Here is a 26044-nt window from a genome sequence, read left to right on the forward strand (position 1 = left end):
AAAAGAGCACGATATAAGAATTAGAGAACTCAGTGACTCATTAGAAAGGAATAACATCCGAATCATACGGGTCTCAGTAGATGAAGAGAGAGAAAAAGGGGTAGAAGGCTTATGTAAGCAAATCATAGCAGAAAACTTTCCTAACCTGGGGAAAGACACAAACATCAAAATCCAGGAAGCAGAGAGAACTCCCATTAGATTCAACAAAAACCGACCATCAACAAGGCATATCATAGTCAAATTCACAAAATACTCAGGCAAGGAAAGAATCATGAAAGCAGCAAAGGAAAACAAGTCCTTAAACTACAAGGGAAGAGAGATCAGGTTCACAGCAGACCCATTCACAGAAACTTGTCAGGCCAGAAAGGAGTGGCAAGATATATTCAATGTACTGAATTGGAAAAATATGCAACCAAAAATTCTTTATCCAGCAAGGTTGTCATTCAAAATAGAAGGAGATATAAAAAGATTCCCAAACAAAAACTAAAGGAGTTTGTGACCATTAAACCAGCCCCGCAAGAAATTTTAAGGGGACTCTCTGAGGGGAAGAAAAGATGGAAAAAAAAAAAGACCAAAAACAACAAAGACTAGAAAGGACCAGAGAACACCACCAGAAATTCCAACTTTACAGGCAACATAATGGAAATAAATTCATATCTTTCGGTACTCACTTTACATGTCAATGGACTAAACACTCCAATCAAAAGACACAGGGTAACAGAATGGATGAGTAAACAAAAATCCATCTATATGCTGTTTACGAGAGACCCATTTTAATGACCTGAAGACACCTTCAGATTGAAATTAAGGGATGGAGAACCATCTATCATGCTAATGGTCAACAAAAGAAAGCCAGAGTAGTCACACTTATGTCAGAGAATCTAGATTTTAAAATAAAGAATGTAGCAAGAGATGAAGAAGGGCATTATATCATAATTAAGGGGTCTATCCACCAAGAATATCCAACAATTGTAACATTTATGCTCCAAACTTGAGAGGACCCAAATATATAAATCAATTAATCACAAACATACAGAAACTCATTGATAATAATAGGGGACTTCAACACCCCACTTACAACAATGGACAGATCATCTAAACAGAAAATCAACAAGGAAACGATATCGTTGAATGACACACTGGACTGCACGGACTTAACATATATTCAGAACATTTCATCCCAAAGCAGCAGAATACACATTCTTCTCAAGTGCACATGGAACATTCCCCAGAATAGATCACATACTGGGACACAAATCAGCCCTTAACAACTACAAAAAGATCGAGATCATACCATGCATATTTTCAGACCACAACACTATGAAACTCGAAATCAACCACAAGAAAAAATCTGGAAAGACAACAAATATTTGGAGATTACAGAACATCCCACTAAAGAATGAATGGGCTAACCAATACGTGAAAGAGAAAATTTAAAAGTACATGGAAGCCAATGAAAATGATAACACCACAGCCCAAAACCTCTGGGACGCAGCAAAGGCAGTCATAAGAGGGAAGTATATAGCAATCCAGGCCTTCCTAAAAAAGGTCAGAAGGTTTCAGATATGCGACCTAACCTTACACTTTAAAGAGCTGGAAAAAGAACAGCAAATAAAACCCCAAACCACCAAAAGACAGGGAATAATAAAGATTAGAGCAAAAATCAGTGCTATTGAAACCAAAAAAAAAAAAAAATTAGAACAACAGATCAATGAAACCGGGAGCTGGTTCTTTGAAATAATTTAAAAAATTGATAAAACCCTAGCCAGTCTGATCAAAAAGAAAAAGGAAAGGACCCAAATAAATAAAATCAAGAATGAAAGAGGAGAGATCACAACCAACACAGCAGAAATACAAACAATAATAAGAGAATATTATGAGCAATTATATGCCAATAAATTGAGCAATCTGGAAGAAATGGACAAATTCCTAGAAACATATAATAAAACTACCAAAACTGAAACAAGAAGAAATAGAAAATTTGAACAGACCCATAACCAGTAGAGAAATCGAATTAATAATCAAAAGTCTCCCAAAAAACAAGATTCCAGGGCCAAAAGGCTTTCCAGGGGAATTCTACCAAACATTTAAAGAAGAATTAACACCTATTCTTTTGAAGCTGTTCCAAAAAATAGAAGTGGAAGGAAAACTTCCAGACTCATTCTGTGAAGGCAGCATTACCTTGATTCCAAAACCAAAGACCCCACTAAAAAGGAGAACTACAGACCAATTTCCCTGATGAACCTGGATGGAAAAATCTTCAACAAGATATTAGCAACTGGATCCAACAATACATTAAAGGAATTATTCACCATGACCAAGTGGGATTTATACCTGGGATGCAGGGCTGGTTCTATATCCACAAAACAATCAATGTGATTCACCACATCAATAAAAGAAAGGACAAGAACCACATGATCCTCAATAGATGCAGAGAAAACATTTGACAAAATACAGCATGCTTTCTTGACAAAACCCCTCAAGAATGTAAGGATAGAAGGATCATACCTCAAGATCATAAAACCAAATATGAAAGACCCACCGCTAATATCATCTTCAATGGGGAAAAACTGAGCACTTTCCCCCTAAGGTCAGGAACACGACAGGGATGTCCACTCTCACCACTGTTATTCAACATGGTATTGGAAGTCCTAGCCTCAGCAATCAGACAACACAAAGAAATAAAAGGCATCCAAATTGGCAAGGAGGAAGTCAAACTTTCACTCTTCACAGAAATGATACTCTATATGGAAAATCCAAAAGATTCCACCAAAAACTGCTAGAACTGATCCATGAATTCAGCAAAGTGGCATGATATAAAATCAATGCACAGAAATCGGTTGCATTCTTATACACCAACAATGAAGCAACAGAAAGAGAAATCAAGGAATCGACCCCATTTACAATTTGCACCAAAAACCATAAAATATCTAGGAATAAACCTAACCAAAGAGGTGAAAAATCTATACACTGAAAACTATAGAAAGCTTATGAAAGAAACTGAAGACACAAAAAAATGGAAAAATATTCCATGCTCATGGATTGGAAGAACAAATATTGTTAAAATGTCAGAACTACCGAAAGCAATCTACATATTCAATGCAATCCTAATCAAAATTGCACTGGCATGCTTCTCAGAACTAGAACAAACTATCCTAAAATTTGTATGGCACCAGAAAAAGACCCCAAATAGCCAAAGCAATCCTGAAAAAGAAAACCAAAGCTGAAGGCTTCAAGATGTATTACAAAGCTGTAATCATCAAGACAGTATGGTACTGGCACAAAAACAGACACTCAGATCAATGGAACAGAATACAGAACCCAGAAATGGACCCGCAAACGTATGGCTAACTAATCTTTGACAAAGCATCCAATAGAAAAAAGAAAGTCTCTTCAGCAAATGGTGCTGGGAAAACTGGACAGCAACATGCAGAAAAATGAACCTGGACCACTTTCTTACACCATACACAAAAGTAAACTCAAAATGGATGAAAGACCTAAATGTAAGACAGGAAGCCATCAAAATCCTTGAGGAGAAAGCAGGCAAAAACCTCTTTGAGGTTGGCTGCAGCAACTTCTTACTAAACACATCTCCAGAGGCAAGGGAAACAAAAGCAAAAATGAACTATTGGGACCTCATCAAGACAAAAAGCTTCTGCATGGCAAAGGAAACAATCAGCAAAACTAAAAGACAACTGACAGAATGGGAGAAGATATATGCAAATAACGTATCAGACAAAGGGCTAGTACCCAAAATGTATAAAGAACTTATCAAACTCAACGCCCAAAAAAATAATCCTGTGAAATGGGCAAAAGACATGAATAGATATTTCTCTAAAAAAGACATCCAGATGGCGAACAGACCATGAAAAAATGCTCAACATCACTCATCATCAGGGAAATACAAATTAAAACCACAATAAGATACCACCTCAGACCAATCAGAATGGCTAAAATTAATAACTCGGGCAACAACAGATGTTGGTGAGGATGCGGAAAAAGAGGATCTCTTTTGCATTGTTGGTGGGAATGCAAACTGGTGCAGCCACTCAGGAAAACAGTGCGGAGCTTCCTCAAAAAACTAAAAGTAGAACTACCCTATGACCCAGCAATTGCACTAATAGGTATTTATGCAAGGGATACAGGTGTGCTGTTTCAAAGGGGCACATGCACCCCAATGTTTATAGCTGCAGCACTATCAACAATACCCAAAGTATGGAAAGGGCCCAAATGTCCATTGACGGATGAATGGATAAAGAAGATGTGGTGTGTATACACACACACACACACACACACACACACACACACACACACACACAATGGAGTATTACTCGGAAACCAAAAAGAATGAAATCTTGCCATTTGCAACTATGTGGATGGAACTAGAGGGTATTATACTAAGCGAAATTAGTCAGAGAAAGACAAATATCATTACGACTTCACTCATATGAGGAATTTAAGATATAAAACAGATGAACATAAAGGAAGGGAAGCAAAATAATATAAACACAAGGAGGGGGACAAAACACAAGGGACTCTTTAATACAGAGGACAAACTGAGGGATGCTAGATGGGTCAGAGGTAAGGGGAGGGGCTAAATGGGTAAGGGGCATTAAGGAGGACACCTGTTGGGATGAGCACTGGGTGTTATACACAGTAGATGAATCACTGGAATCTACTCTTGAAATCATTATTGCACTATATGCTAACTAATTTGGATATAAATTTTAAAAATTAATTAATTAAATTATTAAACAAATTATGAGCACAAATAGTTTACTTACGTCATTCCAAGAATTCTAGTATAAAAATCCAGTGACTTTTTAGGATCTTTAACTCGTAGCATGGTCTGCTGCAACAGAAAATCCTAAGGAGAAACAGTGTATATTAAACACATTTGACTCCTGACACTTGTTACCAACATTAATTGTGCTTTCTGTAGCAAGATACAGTCCACCTCTGCAACATAATGTTTAAGAAGAAAGCATTCTGGGGGCATCTGGGTGGCTCAGTCAGTTAAACATCCAAGTGTCTGATTCTTGACTTCAGTTCAGGTCATGATCTCACAGTTCATGAGTTCAAGCCCTGCATCTCGCTCTGCACTGACAGCATGGATCCTGCTTGGGATTCTCTGTCTCCCTCTCTCTCTGCCCTTCTACCCTTCGCACATGCTCATTTATTCTTTCAAAATAAATAAACGTGAAAAAATAAATTAAAGTCTAAAAACTACTTTATCTTAATAAGTAGATCTTAATGAATGTAATTTAATTCTTCATTCACACCTTATAATCACATATAAGGCAGCTGGCTCTGAAATTACATGCTTCTAGAATATTTGGATTGTTTTTCTAGGCAGGTGCTGCACTCCTAAAGGTCTTGGTTTCAGCAAGCAGCTGGAAAAGAGCAAAGCTGCCTCTGACTTCTAGGTGCTGGCCTGGCACTCACAACCAGGCCTTGGGTTTCCTCTGGTGAACAGAATCTGAGAAACTCTTACAAAGTCACTCTGTGACTGCAATGAAGTGAGATCAAAACAAATGCAGCAAAACCAATTCCACTTCATACTCTTATTCAGCACAGATTGAAAGAAGGCACTGTTTCAACTTTGGTGAGGTAGGTAGGATCTATACACAGGTTTTCAAATGATCAAAACTATCTGAAAAAATATTAATTACTACTGTATTCTACTACTACTTAGGTTACGTGCTTTAAAAATGTGCAGAATTTACTTAATTTTAATGATTCAAAAACATTTCTGTGAACAGCAATTACTGTCTTACAATATAATAGAGCAGCTCCTGGTACATTTACTACTACTTGTCCCTGTATTGAGATGGTCCCTGGAACTCCTATTTTTACTTTACTTTTTTTTTTTTTAATGTTTATTTATATTTTTGAAAAAGAGAGACAAAGCATGAGCGGGGGAGGGGCAGACAACAAGGGAGATGCAGAATCCCAAGCAGGCTCCAGGCTCTAAGCTGTCAGTAGAGCTGGACGCAGGACTCGAACTCACGAACCATGAGATCATAACTTGAGCCGAAGCCTGACGCTTAACCGACTGAGCCACCCAGGCGCCCTTTATTCTTTTAATGAGCTTTCAGTCCCCTCACTTACCATTAAGCTATGAGCTGTCAATTCTATCAGCAAAACTCTCATTTCTTGGATACAAGAGAGCTAATTTCCCTGAACTTCTCACCAGCCTAGCACCTTGACCACCTACCCCTCCTGCCACACACACTGGTTGTTACTTTTCTCTCTTACTATGTCCTCTATGGTCTATTCTTGGGGAGAGATCCGTGAAATAGTTAATTCAGATCACTCTTCTACTCAAAAACCGTGGGAAGTCTCCCCCATTTCATGAAAGCCAAAGCCCCTCCAGTGGCCCTCTCTGGCTCTGGCAGGCTCTCTCACCTCTGCTCCTGCCCACTCACTCAGCCTGCTGTGTCTTCAGCAGCTCACTCAGGGCCTCTGCTGGAAGGCTTTCTCCAGAGCCACTTCTAACCTTTTAAACTCTGCTCAAATGTCATCTTCCAAATGAGGCCTCAGCTGACTACTATAACTCTCCACTTAGCCCATTTTTTCATTTTCTTTTTCCATAGTACTCGTTGCCTTTCAATATGCTATTTACAGTATTTTATATTTATCTTTTGTTCTTCTTTCCCCCATAAAATATAAACCCCATAAGGGCAGGGATGCTTGTTTTGTTTGCTTGATGCAACCTCAGGGCAGAATCTGGCAGAGTAGGTACCCAATAAATATTTGTTGAGAATGAGTAAATGAACTTTCAGTAGATGAGGTTTCTTTCCAATCAAGCTGCATCCAACATTACTAGCCTTTTCTTCAATGAAAAAAAAAAATTGAAATCTAAAATCCTTTTAAAATCTGTTCTGTAATGGCCCAGTTTACCATTGCACCAATGACATTGGTTATATTCATATTTCATCTTTTCAAACTCTTTCTACCAACATTGGTATCCTTAGACTATGAATGACTTTATTATTACTTCTGTTGCGTCCATAAACTCTGAGAGAGTTCATGCTCTTTGACCAAGATGTTTCCCTTTTAAAAATCTAAGGAAAACATTACAAATTCTGACAAAGACTTATGTACAAGGACATTCATCATAACACTTACATAACAACTACATGCCAGACACTGTTCTAAGAGATTCACAAAACTTATATAATCTTCCCAACAACCCTATGAAATATGTATTATTACCATCCCCATTTTGCTGCTGAGACAGTGTCACAGAAAAAATTCCATCCCAAGCAGTTTGGTTCCAAAGTACTTGCTTTCAACCACCTTGGCTAAACTGTCTCTAACAACAAAGAAACCAATAAATGACGATAAAAGTATAATTGAATATTATGAATACATTTAAAATGCTGCTTTAGAGGTATATTAAATGGCAAGGGGACATGCACATGACATAATAAGTTTAAAAGAATACATATATGTATAATTTATTTAATATGCTATTAAGATTAATTACATATTTTTTTCTTAACGTTTATTTATTTTTGAGAGAGAGAGAACACGTGCAAGTAGGGAAGGGACAGAGAGAGAGGGGTACAGAGGATCTGAAGCAGGCTCCATGCTCATAGCAGAGAGCTTGAGGTGGGGCTCAAACCCCAGAATGTGACATCATGACCTGAGTGGAAGTCAGATGCTTAATTGGCTGAGCCACCCAGACTTCCCAAGATTAATTACATCTTAAAAGTAATGTTAAAAACCTTTAGTTTTATTATTAACATGGCTATGTACTAAAACTATCTAAATACGTACATATAAAAGAATATTAAAATGAACTTTTACAAGTCTATACATAGATAACAATACTGTATTGTATGTTTATTTGAGAGTTGTAAGATAGATCTTTTTTTTTTCTTCTCAGAGAGCATGTCTTAAAAGCTGTCCGCACATACATATGAAGAAGGTAACTATCTGAAGTGATCAGCACATTAACTAACCTTATTGTGGTAGTCATTTGGCAATATATATGTATATCAAATCGCTACATTGTACACCCGAAAATTACACATTGTTATATGTGGATTATTTCAATAAAGCTGGAAAAAAATAGTTTAAAAAAGAGGAAAATGGAAAGATATAGCATTTTTCTGAGAAGACTCAATATGATAAACAGATTATTTTCAAAGATGAAATGTAAACTCTAATGCCATTTTTAACATTAAAATAAGCCTATACATACATGGCTGAAAAATTAAAGGTATATTCAATATCAGTGGATTTATTCATAAAAAAAAAGAGGCTTATAAATCCTTTGCTATAAAAATGTTATTTGGATGATATAAAAAACAAGCAGGGATTGCTTTTTATAAAATGAGAAAGTTATTCTATGCTAACAGTTTTCTATTTATCACCAACATATTCTGTCAACTCTCTATACTACTGGTAAACCCTTGAATGATCTTGAGAAAAAGTTCCTTTCCCAAAAAGATCCTAAAAATGACTGTTTATTGCTATGGTTCTAAAATATTGTTTAAAATAAATATATCTTGGGGCGCCTGGGTGGCGCAGTCGGTTAAGCGTCCGACTTCAGCCAGGTCACGATCTCACGGTCCAGGAGTTCGAGCCCCGCGTCAGGCTCTGGGCTGATGGCTCAGAGCCTGGAGCCTGTTTCCGATTCTGTGTCTCCCTCTCTCTCTCTGTCCCTCCCCCGTTCATGCTCTGTCTCTCTCTGTCCCAAAAATAAATAAACGTTGAAAAAAAAAAATTAAAAAAAAAAAAAATAATAAAATAAAATAAAATAAAATAAAATAAAATAAAATAAATATATCTTGTGTTTAAAAAAGTAGTTCTTACATGCATGTCTTGTCTCATCAGACAATTTTTTGTCTTTCCTTTATCATGTTCTAAATTTTGAACAATGAAAGATGTCTCTTATGCCTAAACTATCTTTGGGTTTTCTGGGATGGCTACTAGGTAACAAAGGTTTGCTTCTTTGCCTTATAAAAAGAAAAAGGATATAGGAGCACCTGAGTGGCTCAGTCAGTTGAGCATCCAACTCTTGATTTCAGCTCAGGTCATGATTCCAGGGTAGTGGGATCAAGCCCTGTGTCAGGTTCTGTGTTGAGCATGGAGCCTGGTTAAGATCCACACCCCCCCCCCCCCATCTGCTTGTGCTCACTCTCTCTAAAATAAAAATTAAAAAATAAGAATATAAATAATCATCAGGCTTTGGATGGGGGGGGGGGCACACTGTCCAAATTTCATTAGCTCAAAACTACTTTGAAAAAAACTTTAATGGTGCAGTCAAGGATGTTTCTAGTGCACAATCCTGACAAAATTATAAAGGTGAGACATGGATGTGAACCAAAGGGTCAAGGTCCCTTAGAGCACCTCTGAATGGATCTTTTAGTGTTAAGATGTGAGACTTAGGTAAATCTTCATTTTTTAACTTATGGGTGTTTAGCTGCTCCAGCACAATTTGTTGAAAGCCTATCCTTTCTCCATTGGGCTGCATTCTCATCTTTGCCAAACATCTATAGAGTATGTTAGTGTGGGTCTACTTCTGTGTTCTCTATTCTGTCCCACTATTCTGTATCTTCTCTGCTAATACCACAGAGTAGTGAGTACTGTAGCTATAGAATAAGTCCTAAAATCAGACTTCCACTTCATCCTTTTTAAAATTTGGTTATTCTAGCTTATGTGCCTTCCATATAAATTTTAGAATAATCTTACCTGTATCTAAAAAAAAAAAAGGTTTGTGTTAAACATGTATATCAATTTGTGGAGAAGTGACATCTTTACAATGCTGAGTCTTCCAATGATGAACACAGTATGTTTCTCTCCATTTATTTACATCTTTATCAGTACTGTTTAATTTTCAACATATAAGGCCTGTATATGTTTGATTTATACCTAAGAAATTTTGTTGAGCAATTATATTTTTATTCTTGGTGTTCATGTATTCTCTGCTAGTATACAGAAATAGAATTGATTTTTGTATGTTTATCTTTTATCCTGCAACCTCAATAAACTCATTAGTCCTAGAAGAGTTTTTTGTAGATTCCTTCGGATTTCCTATGCACAATCATGTCATCTGCAAATAGGGACAGTTTTATTTCTTCATTCCAATCTATATGACTGTTACTTCCTTTTCCTCCCTTACTGCACTAGCCAGAACTTGTAGCACTATGTTGAGTAAGAGTGGTGAGAACAGACATCCTTGTCTTGTTCCCCCAAATTAGGGAAAAAACATCACCACTAAGCATAATGTAAAGTTTTTATATATGGTCTTTATCAAGTTGAAAACTTCCACTTCATTCCTACTTTTTTATAGAAAAAAAATTAAACATACATGGTGTTGAATTTTTGTCAAAAGCTTTTTCTGCATCATTTAACATGATCATGTGATTTTTCTTTAGCCTCCTAAGATAGTGGATTACTTTCATTGATTTTTGAATACTAAACCAGGCTTGCATACCTAGAATAAACCCCACTTGGTCATGGGGTTTTTTTTTTTATTGCTAGATTGTATTTGTTAATATTTTGTCAAGGACTTTTACATCTATATTCATGAGGGATATTAGTCTGTAAATTTCATTTTTTGTACTGCCTTCATCTGATTTTGCTATCAGAGTTATACTAGCTTTAAATGTTTGTTGTTTTTTTTTTTAATTTTTTTAAGTAGGCTCCATGCCTAACGTGGGACTTGAACTCACAACCTTGAGATCAAGACTCACATGCTCTACTGAGCTGGCCAGCTGCCCAGAGTAATACTAGCTTTATAAAATGAATCAGGAAGTACTCCCTCCTCTTCAATTTTTTTAAAGGGATAATGTAGAATTGATGTTAATTTTTCTTTAATATTTGGAAGAATTCTCCAGTGAAATCATCTGGGCCTTGAAATATGTTTTAAAAAGTTATTATTAATTCAATTTCCTTGTGTTATAGAGCTATTCCAATTATTTCATATTGGGCAAGTTATGATAGTTTATATTTTCCAGGAACTGGTCCACTTCATGTAAATTCCCAAATTTACATATACAGAGTTGTTTTTAATACTCCCTTATTATTTTTCTGATGTCTGCAGTCTGTAGTGGTATTTCCTATTTAATTTCTTATATTGGTAATTTGTGTCTTCTATTTTGTCAGTCTTGCTACAAGTTTACCAATTCTATTGTGTTTCTTTTTTTCAAAGAATTAGTTTTAATTGTTTCTCTCTAGTCTATTTCTAATTTCAATGATTTCTGCTTTTTATTATTTCCCTCTTTCTGCGCCCTTTGGGTTATTTTGCTCTTTTTCTAGGTTCTTTAGGAAGTAACTTAAGTTATTGATTTGAGACTTTTCTTCTTTTCTAATGTATTCATTTAGTAATATAAATTTCCCTCTTAGGACTGTTTTACCTGAGATTCCTTTCTTAATTTCAACCTATTTAAAAAAAATTTTTCCCTTGAGATCTCCTCTTGATGCATGAATTATTTAGAAATGTGTTTAGTTTCCAAGTGTTTGGAGATTTCCTGTTGTGTATCTGCTACTGATTTCTAGTTTGATTCAATTGTGGTTGAAAAATGCACTGTGTTGTTTCAATAGTAAATTTGTTAAAGTTGGATTTGGAGCCCATAACATGGTCTGTCTTGGCATATGTTCTGTGGGCATCTGAAAATAAAAGTGTATTCTGCTGTAATTGGGTGGACTGTTCTTTAAATGTTGATCAGATCTTCTTTGCTGATGGTGTTAACAGAGTTTGTCTATATCCTTGTTAATTTTCTGTCTAGTTCTATCAATTATTGAGAGGAGATTTGAAGTCTCCAACTATAAATGTGGATTTTTCAATTTCTCTCTTCCATCAAAGTTTTTGCTTCAGATATTTTTGCAGTTGTTCTTTAGTGCACACACATTTAGGACTGCTAGATCTTCTTGGTCAATTGACCCATTTTCATTACATAAATGTACTTCTCGACCTATGGTAATTTTCTTTGCTCTGGAGTTTACTTTATTTGGTATGAGTATAGCCATTCCTGCTTTCTTTTGATTAATGGTTCCATAATAATCTTATACTATGCTTTTACTTTTAACTTGCCTCTACTACTATATTTGAAGTGAGTTTCATGCAGACAGCATATATTTGGGGCATGTTTTCGTTTTCTTTTATTTCAGTTATACTGAGATATAATTAACATAACATGTTTCTGCCTTTATACAGCACTGTATAAGCTTAAGGCATACACCCTGACTCATGTATGTTGTGAAATGATTACCACAGTAAGTTTAATTAATATCCACCACCTCATCGATAGATAAGTTGGGGCATGTTTTTAAATCCACTGTGCTAATCTCTAATTGGTGTATTTATACCTAATGTAATTATTGAAATACTAGGGCTTAAGTTGGTTATTTTATTTATTTTTGGTTTGTTTTCTGTTAATTTTTTTCCTTACCTTCCTGTGGGTTACTGGAACATCTTTTTATAACTCCATTTTCATTTATCTATAGCATTTTTTCATGTACTCTTTGTATAGCTTTTTTAGTGGTTGCTCTAGGTGTTCAATTATATATGTTATCACAGTCACTTGGTGTCATCATTTTATCAGTTTGGGTGAAGGCAGAAACCTCATCCCTCTCTACATCCCTTTACTCTCTCCCATTTGTAAAGGCCTTAAAATATTTCCACTGCTGGCGTGGGGTAGAATTTCAGGTTCCCCATGTTTCTGCATTAACACAGCAAGTGGGGAAAGCTTGTTATTGTCTGGTGAGATGAAAGTCCTGGCGTCCAACTCAGCCTTCTCGGATACCAGCCTGGCAGGGGGAGGGTGGACACTGCAACCTGTTCAGTGGAAGAACAGACTTCCTACCCAGCCTTTGCGGGCATAGATAAGGATGCAGCCACTGATTTTTCTGTGGTCTAGTTGTAGCAAAGCTGGTATTGTCTAAAAGTTTTCTGCCTTATCAGGAAATACTGCCTATATCCTGGTCCTGTGAATAGAGAGCAGGGGTTTTTGTTTTGTTTTGTTTTGTTTTTGTCTGTACCCATTGACACTTCTGTAGCTCCAAGTTTGGGCTAAATAAGGCAAAAAGAAAACTCAGGAATCTCACCACCATGTTGCTCCTAGGGTCTCAAGGTCCCTAGCTAGTCTGTCTTCTTCTCTCCACCTTTCAGTGTCTTCCTATGTTTATTTCATATAAAATGTCAGAGGCTTTAGCTGAACATAGCAGGAGGAATAGGGAAAAGTATATGCACTCCATGTTCCCAGAAAAAGTCTCCAAACTGATTTTATACAAGTGCCCCCCAACAAGTAGGTATGTCTGGTCACCAAATGTCTCTTTCTAATGATGAAGACACATTTCTCTAGAAATGTTGCTAAGGAGCTTTGTATGATATTCCATCAAAATCAAGATCTCCATTGCCTCTATCACCTTCAGTTTTCAGAAAGGAGGAGTTTCAAACTTACGTTAGCTAAATTTTCAGAAATTTTAAGATTTTTTTGGCCTAAAGTGTGTGTTTTGGCCTTAATAACAGTTGAGGCCAACTCCCTTGGGTGCCCATCAACTCTTTCCCAATGAGTTTTCAAAAGTGTTGAGCTTCCGGGTTGGTGAACACATGGAGATTGGGGGAGACAGGTCCCCTGAAGAGGATGTGAGTTCCATGTAGTTCACCCCATGCATCTCTTCCATCTGGCTGTTCCTGAGCTGTATACTTTCAGGATAAGCTGGTGATCCAGTGCAAACTCTTTCCTAGAATTCTGTTTAAATCTATCCAGTGAGGGAGCAGAGAAGATGTTGGCATAGGAGGACGCTGGGCTCACCTCGTCCTGCAGATCACTTAGATTAGACCCACATCTGCCTAAATAACCCAGAAAATCGCCAGAAAACTAGCAGAACGGACCCTCTGGAGCCAAACATAGATGATAGGCCCACGGAAGAGGGTAGGAAGGGTGGAGAGGTGGTGCATGCTACACGGACTGGCAGGAGGGAGTGGGGCGGTGGAGGGACAGCCCACTGGCAAGGCAGAGCCCCTGAGTCTGGCTTGCAAAAGCAGAGGGGCCGGACGGAGTGTGTTCTGACAGCCAGCGGGACTTAACATCTGGAATGTTGTAAGTCAACAGCTCTGCTCTCAGAGAGCAGGGAGGGCGAGAGGGCAGCGGGAGGGAGAGTTGTTGAGTCCCAGAAGACAGAGCTCATCTGGAGGGTGAGGGGGGGAACAAAGGCGCTGGCAGCACCATCTCCCTCTCCCACCCCCCAGCCAAAATTCCAAAGGGAACCAGTTCCCATCACCAAACTTGCCTGCCCCACACAAATGCCCAACACTGTGCTTCTGTGGATCCATCCCTCTGTTGGGTCTGCCTCCCTCCCAGTGTTGCAGAGCCCCTCCCACAGGGGACCACCAAAGGCAAAGCGAGCTAGGCCTGCCCCTCCCGCCTCTGTGCACCTTGCAGATCCACCCCGGCTAATATGCCAGATCCCATCGAAGCAGCACCACAAGCCTGGCAGTGTGCAAGTAGCCCAGACAGGGGCCGCATCACTCCACAGTGAGTCCTGCCCCTGGGAGAGGGGAAGATAAGGTACACACCAGTCTGACTGTGGCCCCAGTGGTGGGCTGGGGGCAGACATCGGGTCTGACTGCAGCCCCACCCACCAACACAAGTTTCTCCGGACAGCACAGAAGAAGTACCCTGCAGGTTGGAGCTACTGCAGGGACTACCCAAAATGATGAAACAGAAGAATTCTCCTCAAAAGAAACTCCAGGAAGTAGCGACAGCTAATGAATTGATCAAAACCAACTTAAGCAATATAACAGAACAAGAATTTAGAATAATAGTCATAAAATTAATCACTGGGCTTGAAAAAAGCATACAGAACAGCAGAGAATCTATTGCTACAGAGATCAAGGGACTAAGAAATAGTCCTGAGGAGCTAAAAATGCTATAAATGAGGTGCAAAATAAAATGGAGGCGGCCATAACATGGATTGAAGAGGCAGAGGAGAGAATAGGTGAATTAAAAGATAAAATTATGGAAAAAGAGGAAGCTGAGAAAAAGAGAGATAAAAAAATCCAGGAGTATGAGGGGAGAATTAGAAAACTAAGTGATGCAATCAAACGGAACAATATCCATATCATAGGAATTCCAGAAGACAAAGAAAGGGGCTCAAGGTGTACTTGAACAAATCATAGCTGAGAACTTCCCTGATCTGGGGAAGGAAAAAGGCATTGAAATCCAAGAGGCACAGAGAACTCCCTTCAGATGTAACTTGAATCGATCTTCTGCACGACGTATCATAGTAAAACTGGCAAAATACAAGGATAAAGACAAAATTCTGAAAGCAGCTAGGGATAAACAGGCTCTAACTTACAAAGGTAGACCCATAAAAGTAGTGGCAGACCTATCTACTGAAACTTGGTGGGCCAGAAAGGAATGGCAGGAAACCTTCAATGTGATGAACAGAAAAAAATATGCAGCTGAGAATCCTTTATCCAGCAAGTCTGTCACTCACAATAGAAGGAGATAAAGGTCTTCCCAAACAAACAAAAACTGAAGGAATTCATCACTACTAAACCAGCCCTGCAAGAGATCCTAAGGGAGATTCTGTGAGTGAAATGTTGCAAGGACCACAAAGTACCAGAGACATCACTACAAGCATGAAACCCACAGACATCACAATAACTCTAAACTCATATATTTCAATAACACTGTAAATGGACTAAATGCTCCAACCAGAAGACAAAGTGTATCAGAATGGATAAAAAAAATAAGACCCGTCTATTTGCTGTCTACAAGAGACTCATTTTAGACATGAGGACACCTTCAGATTGAAAGTGAGGGGATGGAGAACTATCATGCTACTGGAAGTCCAAAGAAAGCTTGAGTAGCCCTACTTATACCAGACAAACTAGACTTTAAATTAAAGGCTGTAATAAGAGATGAAGAAGGGCATTATATAATAACTATAGGGTCTATCCATCAGGAAGAGCTAACAATTAAAAATGTCTATGCGCTGAATGCAGGAGCCCCCAAATATATAAAACAATTAATCACAAACATAAGCAATCTTATTGCTAAGAATGTGGTAATTGCAGGGGACTTTAATAGGCCACTTACAACAATGGATAGATCATCTAGACACAGGATCAATAAAGAAACAAGGGCCCTGAATGATACATTGGATCAGATGGACTTGACAGATATTTTTAGAACTCTGCATCCCAAAGCAACAGAATATACTTTCTTCTTGATTGCACATGGAACATTCTCCAAGACAGATCACATACTATGTCACAAAACAGCCCTTAATAACTATAAAAGAATTAAGATCATACCATGCACACTTTCAGACCACAATGCTATGAAACTTGAAATCAACCACAGGAAAAAGTCTGGAAAATCTCCAAAAACATGGAGATTCAAGAACACCCTACTAAAGAATGAATAGGTCAACCAGGCAATTAGAGAAGAAATTAAAAAATATATGGAAACAAATGAAAGTGAAAATACAACAATCCAAATGCTTTGGGATGCAGTGAAAGCAGTCCTGAGAGGAAAATACACTGCAATCCAGGCCTATCTCAAGAAACAAGAAAAATCCGAAATACAAAATCTGACAGCACACCTAAAGGAAATAGAAGCAGAACAGCAAAGACACCCCAAACCCAGCAGAAGAAGAGAAATAATAAAGATCAGAGCAGAAATAAACAATATAGAATCTAAAAAAAACGTTAGTGCAGATCAATGAAACCAAGAGTTGGTTTTTTGAAAAAATAAACAAAATTGATAAACCTCTAGCCAGGCTTCTCAAAAAGAAAAGGGAGATGACCCAAATAGATAAAATCATGAATGAAAATGGAATTATTACAACCAATCCGTCAGGAAATACAAGCAATTATCAGGGAATACTACAAAAAATTATGTGCCAACAAACTGGACAACCTGGAAGAAATGGACAAATTCCTAAGCACCACACACTTCCAAAACTCAAACAGGAAGAAATAGAAAACTTGAACAGACCCAAAACCAGCGAAGAAATTGAATCAGTTATCAAAAATCTCCCAACAAATAAGAGTCCAGGACCAGATGGCTTCCCTGGGGAATTCTACCAGACATTTAAAGCAGAGATAATACCTATCCTTCTCAAGCTGTTCCAAAAAATAGAAAGGGAAGGAAAACTTCCAGACTCATTCTATGAAGCCAGCATTACTTTGATTCCTAAACCAGACAGAGAACCAGCAAAAAAAGAGAACTACAGGCCAATATCCCTGATGAATATGGATGCAAAATTCTCAATAAGATACTAGCAAATCAAATTCAACAGCGTATAAAAAGAATTATTCACCATGATCAAGTGGAATTCATTTCTGGGCTAGAGGGCTGGTTCAACATTTGCAAATCAAACAATGTGATACATCATATTAATAAAAGAAAAGAACCATAGGACTCTGTCAATCGATGCAGAAAAAGCGTTGGACAAAATTCAGCATTCTTTCTTAACAAAAACCCTTGAGAAAGTCGAGATAGAAGGAACATACTTAAACATCATAAAAGCCATATGTGAAAAGCCCACAGCTAATATCATCCTCAATGAGGAAAAACTGAGAACTTTCCCCCTGAGATCAGGAACACGACAGGGATGTCCACTCTCACCGCTGTTGTTTAACACAGTGTTGGACGTTCTAGCATCATCAATCAGACAACACAGGGAAATCAAAGGCATCAAAATTGCAAAGATGAAGTCAAGCTTTCACTTTTTGCAGATGACATGGTATTATACATGGAAAACCCGATAAACTCCACCAAAAGTCTGCTAAAACTGATACATGAAGTCACAGGATACAAAATTAATGTACAGAAATCAGTTGCATTCATATACACTAATAATGAAGCAACAGAAAGACAAATAAAGAAACTGATCCCATTCACAATTGCACCAAGAATCATAAAATACCTAGGAATAAACCTAACCAAAGATGTAAAAGATCTATATGCTGAAAACTATAGAAAGCTTATGAAGGAAATTGAAGAAGATATAAAGAAATGGAAAAACATTCCATGCTCATGGATTCGAAGAATAAATAGTTAACATGTCAATACTACCAAAGCTATCTACACATTCAATGCAATCTCAATCAAAATTGTACCAGTGTTCTTCTCGAAGCTAGAACAAGCAATCCTAAAATTTGTATGGAGCCACAAAAGACCCCAAATAGCCAAAGTAATATTGAAGAAGAAGACCAAAGCGGGAGGTATCACAATCCCAGACTTTAGCCTCTACTACAAAGCTGTGATCATCAAGATAGCATGGTATTGGCACAACATGCAGAAGAATGAAACTAGACCACTTTCATACACCATTTACAAAAAGAAACTCAATATGGATAAAGGACCTGCATGTGAGACAGGAAACCATCAAAACCCTAGAGAAGAAAGCAGGAAAAAACCTCTCTGACTTCAGCCGCAGCAATTTCTTACTTGGCACATCTCCAAAAGCAAGGGAATTAGAAGCAAAAATGAACTATTGGGACCTCATCAAGATAAAAAGCTTCTGCACTGCAAAGCAAACAATCAACAAAACTAAAAGGCAACCAACGGAATGGGAAAAGATATTTGCAAATGACATATCGGACAAAGGGCTAGTATCCAAAATCTATAAAGAACTCACCCAACTCCACACCCAAAAAACAAATAATCCAGTGAAGAAATGGGCAGAAAACATGAATAGACACTGCTCTAAAGACGACATCCAGATGGCCAATAGGCACATGAAAAGATGCTCAACGTCACTCCTCATCAGGGAAATACAAATCAAAACCACACTGAGATATCATGAACAAATCAGGAGACTATAGATGCTGGAGAGGATGTGGAGAAACGGGAACCCTCTTGCACTGTTGGTGGGAATGCAAACTGGTGCAGCCACTCTGGAAAACAGTGTGGAGGTTCCTCAAAAAATGAAAAATAGAACTACCCTATGACCCAGCAAGAGCACTGCTAGGAATTTACCCAAGGGATACAGGAGTGCTGATGCATAGGGGCACTTGTACCCCAATGTTTACAGCAGCACTTTCAACAATAGCCAAATTATGGAAAGAGCCTAAATGTCCATCAACTGATGAATGGATAAAGAAATTATGGTTTATATACACAACGGAATACTACTTAGCAATGAGAAAGAATGCAATATGGCCTTTTGTAGCAACGTGGATGGAACTGGAGAGTGTTATGCTAAGTGAAATAAGTCATACAGAGAAAGATACCATATGTTTTCTTTGTTATATGGATCCTGAGAAACTTAACAGAAGTCCATGGGGGAGGGGAAGGGAAAAAAAAAAAGTTAGAGAGGGAGGGAGGCAAACCATAAGAGACCCTTAAAAACTGAGAATAAACTGAGGGTTGATGGGGGGTGGGAGGGAGGGGAAAGTGGGCAATGGGCATTGAGGAGGGCATCTGTTGGGATGAGCACAGGATGTTGTATGGAAACCAATTTGACAATAAATTTCATATTAAAAAAATAATAAATTGGGGCGCCTGGGTGGCGCAGTCGGTTAAGCGTCCGACTTCAGCCAGGTCACGATCTCGCGGTCCGTGAGTTCGAGCCCCGCATCGGGCTCTGGGCTGATGGCTCAGAGCCTGGAGCCTGTTTCCGATTCTGTGTCTCCCTCTCTCTCTGCCCCTCCCCCGTTCATGCTCTGTCTCTCTCTGTCCCAAAAATAAATAAACGTTGAAAAAAAAAAAAAAAAATTTAAAAAAATAATAAATCTATCCAGTGATGTCCTAAAAAACAAACAAACAATCAAAGTGCTGCATCACCCCCAGCAAGGAGTCTTCTTAAGGCTCAAATAAACAGACTCCACAGGGCTTGGACAGACTCCACAGCCCTCAGGACAACCACAGGCTGAAAGGGTTTGTCAGAAAAACACAACTTGCCAACAGAGCAGTGTTAGGTGTTCCTCTTCAGCAGGAGTACCTCAAGATGTCCAACAGCTCAGGCACAGGGAGAAGATCTGCACTGGTAGGAGCCAGAATCACCCTGGTGTAGAAGCCCTGTGTGTACCACAAGCACCAGTGTCTCCAGTAGCAATCCCATGGGCACAGCTTCCAGAATTTCCCCAAGGGACAGTTATAAGAGACCAAAGCCATGACTTCCTATTAGATATTGATAATTCTCCCTCTCCAAATGCAATTTACCAATCAGCTTATCTTTTATCATAAGCAATATCGCTAAGTAACAAACATATTTTTAATGGTTTCTTGGGAGACAGCTAGAGTTAACCAAATTCACATTCTCATCAAAGGATTAAGGGCTGATATGCTTCTAGGTATCATATCTCCTATAAAACAAAAATGGATCAAGTTTTGGCCTTTCCTGACTTCTTAAAACTACAGTTGCCTTGAGTGAAAGACCCTTTTGGAAATACAAGCATATCTGAGGGGAACAAAATTGTCTTCTATTAACAGCTGGAGAACATGGTTGATGCACAGGATGGTTTGATATGGTTTTTTTCTTCACTATCTTCCTCCTTCTAGAGTTATTTGCCTGACTCAACCTATGTCAGAATGTGATAAATTGTTCCTGAAAATAATTGAGCAACTCCCTTTACATTTATTCTGTCTTATCTAAATTGGTTTCATGTGGTTCTTTCCTTCCCACTCTGTAAGTCAACAGCCAAAGACATACTTCAAGTGTACTCACCCTACAGATAAGAGAGACAGAAATAGATAGGAGACACAAAGGAATTTTTTTTTTTTAATTTAAAATTTACCTGTGAAATTTGTAAACACCCCTGCCAGACTACTCTTACAACAGATAAAAGAAACAGGAAAATCCCAGAAGCCCTCAGGACCACCAGGACTTTAAAATCTCATGCAAAGGGACAGAAAAAACACACAAGTGTCAGAGAAATAATTCTTCACAAGCAATATGGCTCGAATGCTGGCTCCACCCCCATTACTTTGAGTAAATCGTTACTTTTCTTGAACCTCAGTTTTCACATCTTTAGAATGGGGATAATTATAGTTCTCTGCTTGTAGGGCTGAGTTGGAAAGTATATGGGATAATGCACGTTCGTGTTTAGCATAGGGCCTCTAGAATCCCTTGTCAGCCCAAGCCAGAGACCTGAAGTCTTCCTAGATTTCTCCCTCTCCACTTCTCTGTAATCCATTCCAAGTGTCCTATCAACCTGACTGATTAAATCCCTCTGAAATCTTTCTCCTTGTCTTTATTATTTTTTTAATGTTTATTCATCTTTTGAGACAGAGAGAGACAGAGCATGAACGGGAGACGGTCAGAGAGAGAGGGAGACACAGAATCTGAAACAGGCTCCAGGCTCTGAGCTGTCAACACAGAGCCCGACACGGGGCTTGAACTCACGGACCGTGAGATCATGACCTGGGCCGAAGTCGGACACTCAACCGACTGAGCCACCCAGGTGCCCCTCTCCTTGTCTTTATAAATGAACACCACCTTCCTCATGTCCTCACTACTTCCTCCCTGAATGTCTGTCATAGCCTCCCTGGTCTCTGCTTCTTGCAGTATTCCCCAGATGCAATCCACTGATTTTCCCATAAAGCACCAGAGTGATCTTTCTATAGTGAAAACCCAATTGTGTCACTTCTGGGTTTAAAAATAATTCCTTCAGTGGTGCTTCACAGCTTTTAGGAGAAAGTCCCCAAAGCAAGCACATATTGGTTATTGCATACTTCTCTAACTTCATCATTTGTCAGCATTCCCCTAAACTGGTCATTTCAAACATTTCTGGTAAACCCTTATCAGTTAAAAAAGAGAGCATCAGCCCCAATAAATATGTATTTATTTTAATTATATACATTTACAAATATACTAATAAAACATATATATTATGGGGGCGTCTGGATGGCTCAGTATGCTAGGCATCCGACTTTGGCTCAGGTCATGATCTTGCAGTTCATGGGTTTGAGCCCCGCATAGCGCTCTGTGCCTGGAGTCTGCTTTAAATTCTGTGTCTCCCTCTCTCTCTGCCCCTCCCCAGCTCATGCTCTGTCTCTGTCTCCCAAAAATGAACAGATGTTTAAAAAAAAAAATACACACACACACACACACACACATATATGTATTATAAAATATATTTACCAAATAGAAATCCTTACATGGTGAGAAATCTTTACAGGGGCAGTGAGTGCTCATATTTTCTTCGGACATCCTGATGATTGTCCTGTGTACCTTCCCCTCAACTCCCATTGCCTATAACTTAGTCTCATATTACCTGTAGATTCCTGAATCAGTTCTCAGAAGTTATTGTGCTTTTTATATTTGTATGATTCTCTCTGCCTAGATTCTGCCTATAATGTATGATTCTCTCTGCCTAGAACAGTCTTTCATCCATCTGGCCACTTTCCTTCCTTCCTCCTCTCCATTCTCTCTTCCACCTACCCCTGCACCCAATTCTATCAGCTTAAGTGTCGCCAAGACTCAGAGTTTTCCCTGACCCGATCACCCCCCACTCAGATGGGACAGGACTCCAAATTATTATATTAAAGGACACTGAGAGAGTAAAAAGAATTGGTTTCAGAGATTATCACTTAGGGGAAAAAAAGGTATTTGGCCTTATGAAGACAGTTGGCCAATAAGACTACCCAGGATGTGGGACAGCTATACATTCCTTGACCTGCCTTTATGACAAAGGTGCAAATGATCAACAGGGAAGTTGACTTTCTACCACCGCTACCCTATACTTTCCAAACCAGGCCCTCATCATTTATTTCACCTTCCGGAAGAAACTTTTAGGTGTCCTCGTCCCCTTCAGGCCTGGATCCCTCCAATCTATTCTACAAAAATGCTTTGAAACCCTGAATGGTTCCCTACTACCTATATAAAATCCAACTTCCTTAGATGTGACATTCAAAAGCTCTCTCCATGATCTGGCTCCAACCTACCATTCTAGCCTTCTCCACCACTGCTCCACTGCTTAGATAACCTGAACTTCAACCAAAAACATGTAACTCACCTCTCCAGAACATGACTTCACTGCCTCATTTTGCCATCTCACCACATTTTTGCTCATATATTTCCTTCACCTAGATAGAATGCCTCCTCCCATATAACTCTGTCTCCCAGGTGATTCTGGACCCCCATCCACCTTTCAAGACATAGACTCACCCCCACCTTCCACTTGATGCACTCCCTGATCCCCACAGTTGAAACACAACCTTGAATTATATCACTTTTCATAGAAAACATTAATACATTTTATCTTCCTAGCAGCTCTCTTTATGTTGCTTTTACAAACTCAGCTCAAGTGCCCTGCTAAGATCACTGCAGCCAATGACAGAACTGGGGGTTCAAATGTAGGTCTTTGGACTTCAAATACCCCATATATATACCATACTACAGATGCTACCTTCAAAAATTTCTACCTCTTGTGCGCCAAGGGTGGTTTATAATTTCAATAGCACATTTATCTCAGCTCCATCTTATATTGAAGTTGGTGTCTGTTTGATTGAGACCTCATCTGGTTCAGCCCAGTATCCATCCCCCATACATACTATGTTTTTATATATAGCAGTGTGTGTGTGTGTGTGTGTTTATATATATAAATAAAATCAGCAATCAGACTGAATCTAATTTAGGTCTTTTACTTTCCTTCATGTCAACTTCCAAAATTACTGCTGAAGTCAGTACTCCAGAAGCAGAACAGGGTGGAGGCTGGGAGCATGAGCTCCTCTCTGGGCAAGTTACTCAAGTTACTCAATACCTCTATCCCGGAGTCTTCTTATTTACAAAATGGAGATAATAATTATGCCTTCTTCGTAGAGTTGTTATGAGGATTAAATTAAGTAATGTACTTCAAACAACAACCCAGGGCCTGGCACACTCAAGCTGTTATTACCTATCCATTTTATGTCCCCTACATGGTACCTCAAGGGCCAAAAATTACTGATTTCAAGAAGTAATTACTCCAAACAACCAAGAGAATTTTCAATTATATGTAGTGTAAATTAAGAATGCAATGGGCACCTGGGTGGCTCAGTCGGTTAGGCATTGGACTCCTGATTTTGGTTCAGGTTATGATCTCACAGTTCGTGAGTTTGGCCCCACTTCAGGCTCTCTCTTCCCTCTTGGAATTCTCTCTCTCTCTCTCTCTCTCCCTGTCTCTCTCTCAAAAATAAACTGTAAATAAAAACGCAAGAAAATGTTATTTAATACATTTTATAAAAGTCTCTGAAATATTTTTTTAAATAGCCCAGCACATAAAATCTCCAGTTATCTAGCAAATTAATTTATACTGAATGACTCAGTTTATATTTTGTGAAATAACTAGGTATTACTATTAGAGGATATACAAGTGAAATGAGTGTGAAAGGAAATTTCTTTCTTTTCCTCCCTCCCTCTCTCTTCTGTCCCAATATTTCTCAGTGACTACCATTTTGCCTAAGCTAAGGACCAGGTGCCAAAGGCTTTAGCAATGAGAGGTGCCTGACTCTTCACCCTGAAGGTAAAGAGCAAGCAGGGAGCAAACTCAGTTCCTCTTTGAGGTCTGCATAAAGCACATATTCAGTCTTCAAGGAATTTAGAAATTCCCCAATCTAATTTAAAAAAATACAAAGTCGTTTACTGACACTGACAAGTACACCGGCATAACCCCCACTCCCAGCCGCAAGCGGCGGTTGTGTCAAATCCTGGCAGCGTGGAGGCACCACACCTGAGTGAGTTACACTGACTGGGTAGAGACATGTTAAGCAAGCTGGAGGGAGGCAACAAGTCATTCCTCTTACTGGGTCTCGGCTGCGATGAGAGGATCGGTGAAAGAATTTCTAAGATTCCCTTTGGATCTAAGCTCCACGATTCTGTCACCTTTCTTGGGGGCCACCATGCACAGGGAGGGCAGAAGTGTGACCGTGAGCAACCATAAAACCAAGCAAAAGCGAAATTCTGGGCGCGGTTAAACTCGGAGATCAGATTAGTTTGGAGGAGTTAAGCCAGCAGCCAGAGCAGGCTAGGAGGGGCCGGCGTGGATAAGGACCTTCGAAACTGGACTGGGAGTTCTGAAGCTCCTCTTATCCGCCATAGCTACTGGCCCGGGGAACACGCACACGCACGGATAAGGGATCTGACCCCGGCTTGGCCGTGGCTTCCAGTTACCGTCCCCAAATAAACAAGTTAATACAAGAAGGGTCGCAGTCTCTGAGGAAATGGATCCTCTCACGCATCCCCTATTGGACACCACTAGCCATTTACCCAGCCCACTCTGGTCCCCCCTAGGCAGCCAGAGCTGCGGTGGCGACGGTCGGATGGGGTTCGAATCCAGCCGGAGCCCGGCCTGGCTGTGCCGGGGACGTGCGCCCTCCCGGGGCCCGAGCTACGGCCTGCGGGGCCGCGACTCGGGAGAAGTAGGTTCTGCGCCCACCTTGGTGCTGGGGTCCGGGTCGGAGCAGCAACCGAGGGCAGCCTCGTCGGTGAGGCCGCTGGACACGGGCTGCGGTTCTGCCATGGCCGCACTGCTGTATTACTGACGACCGTCTGAGAATGCAGCAGCCAGCCACAATCCTCCCGGCCTCTCCTAGGGATGGCGCCGCGGGGAGGGCGGCCGCTGATTTCCAGCCAATCGCTGCGCGTACAGCAAGTTGACTCTCTGCTGATTGGGTCGCAGTAAGTCAGCGCCTCCAGCCACACGACTCTGTGCCTCAAGACTACAACTCCCAAGGTGCCTTGCACTTGAAGAGGGTGGCTGGCTGAGGAAACACAAAAATCCCTGCGGGCCGGAAAGAGTGGTTTTCTGGGTATTGCTTCTCGACCTGATTTTTTTTTTTTTTTTTTCCTGCTTAATTGTTAAAGTTCAGGAAGCACCCAGACCTCAGGGATGCAACTTGGTAGAAAATTGAAACCTGATGAAAAGAGAATTGGGAGCTATCCTTTTTAAATTATAAGGATCCAAAAGTATTTTCTCAGTTTAAGCAGTACAGAATAATTGAAACAACCCTGACTTAGTAAAAAAAAAATCTAGATTCAAGTTTTGGTTCCACTATTTATTCGCTATAGAAGCTTGAATAATTACTGGCCCCTCTCTGAGCTTCCTTGCAGGATTTTGGTGAGGTTCAAATGAGATTTAAGTCAC

At 39.5% G+C, this 26044-nt stretch overlaps 1 protein-coding gene across 1 annotated transcript in view; it reads right to left on the reverse strand.

Annotated features, from left to right (window-relative positions):
* The window catches only part of GLO1 (glyoxalase I), a 37640-nt gene extending 12098 nt beyond the window's left edge, over positions 1 to 25542 (reverse strand). The window contains exons 1-2 of the mRNA XM_045498066.1: positions 25337 to 25542; positions 4785 to 4867 (exon numbers count right to left, since the gene is read on the reverse strand). Of these exons, the coding sequence (XP_045354022.1) occupies positions 4785 to 4867; positions 25337 to 25420 (167 nt within the window). The 5' untranslated portion in view covers positions 25421 to 25542. The remainder of the gene's footprint in view (positions 1 to 4784; positions 4868 to 25336) is intronic.
* Positions 25543 to 26044: the final 502 nt, after the last annotated feature.

The sequence above is a fragment of the Leopardus geoffroyi genome, chromosome B2 (genome assembly GCF_018350155.1).
Source record: "Leopardus geoffroyi isolate Oge1 chromosome B2, O.geoffroyi_Oge1_pat1.0, whole genome shotgun sequence".
NCBI lineage: Eukaryota > Metazoa > Chordata > Mammalia > Carnivora > Felidae > Leopardus > Leopardus geoffroyi.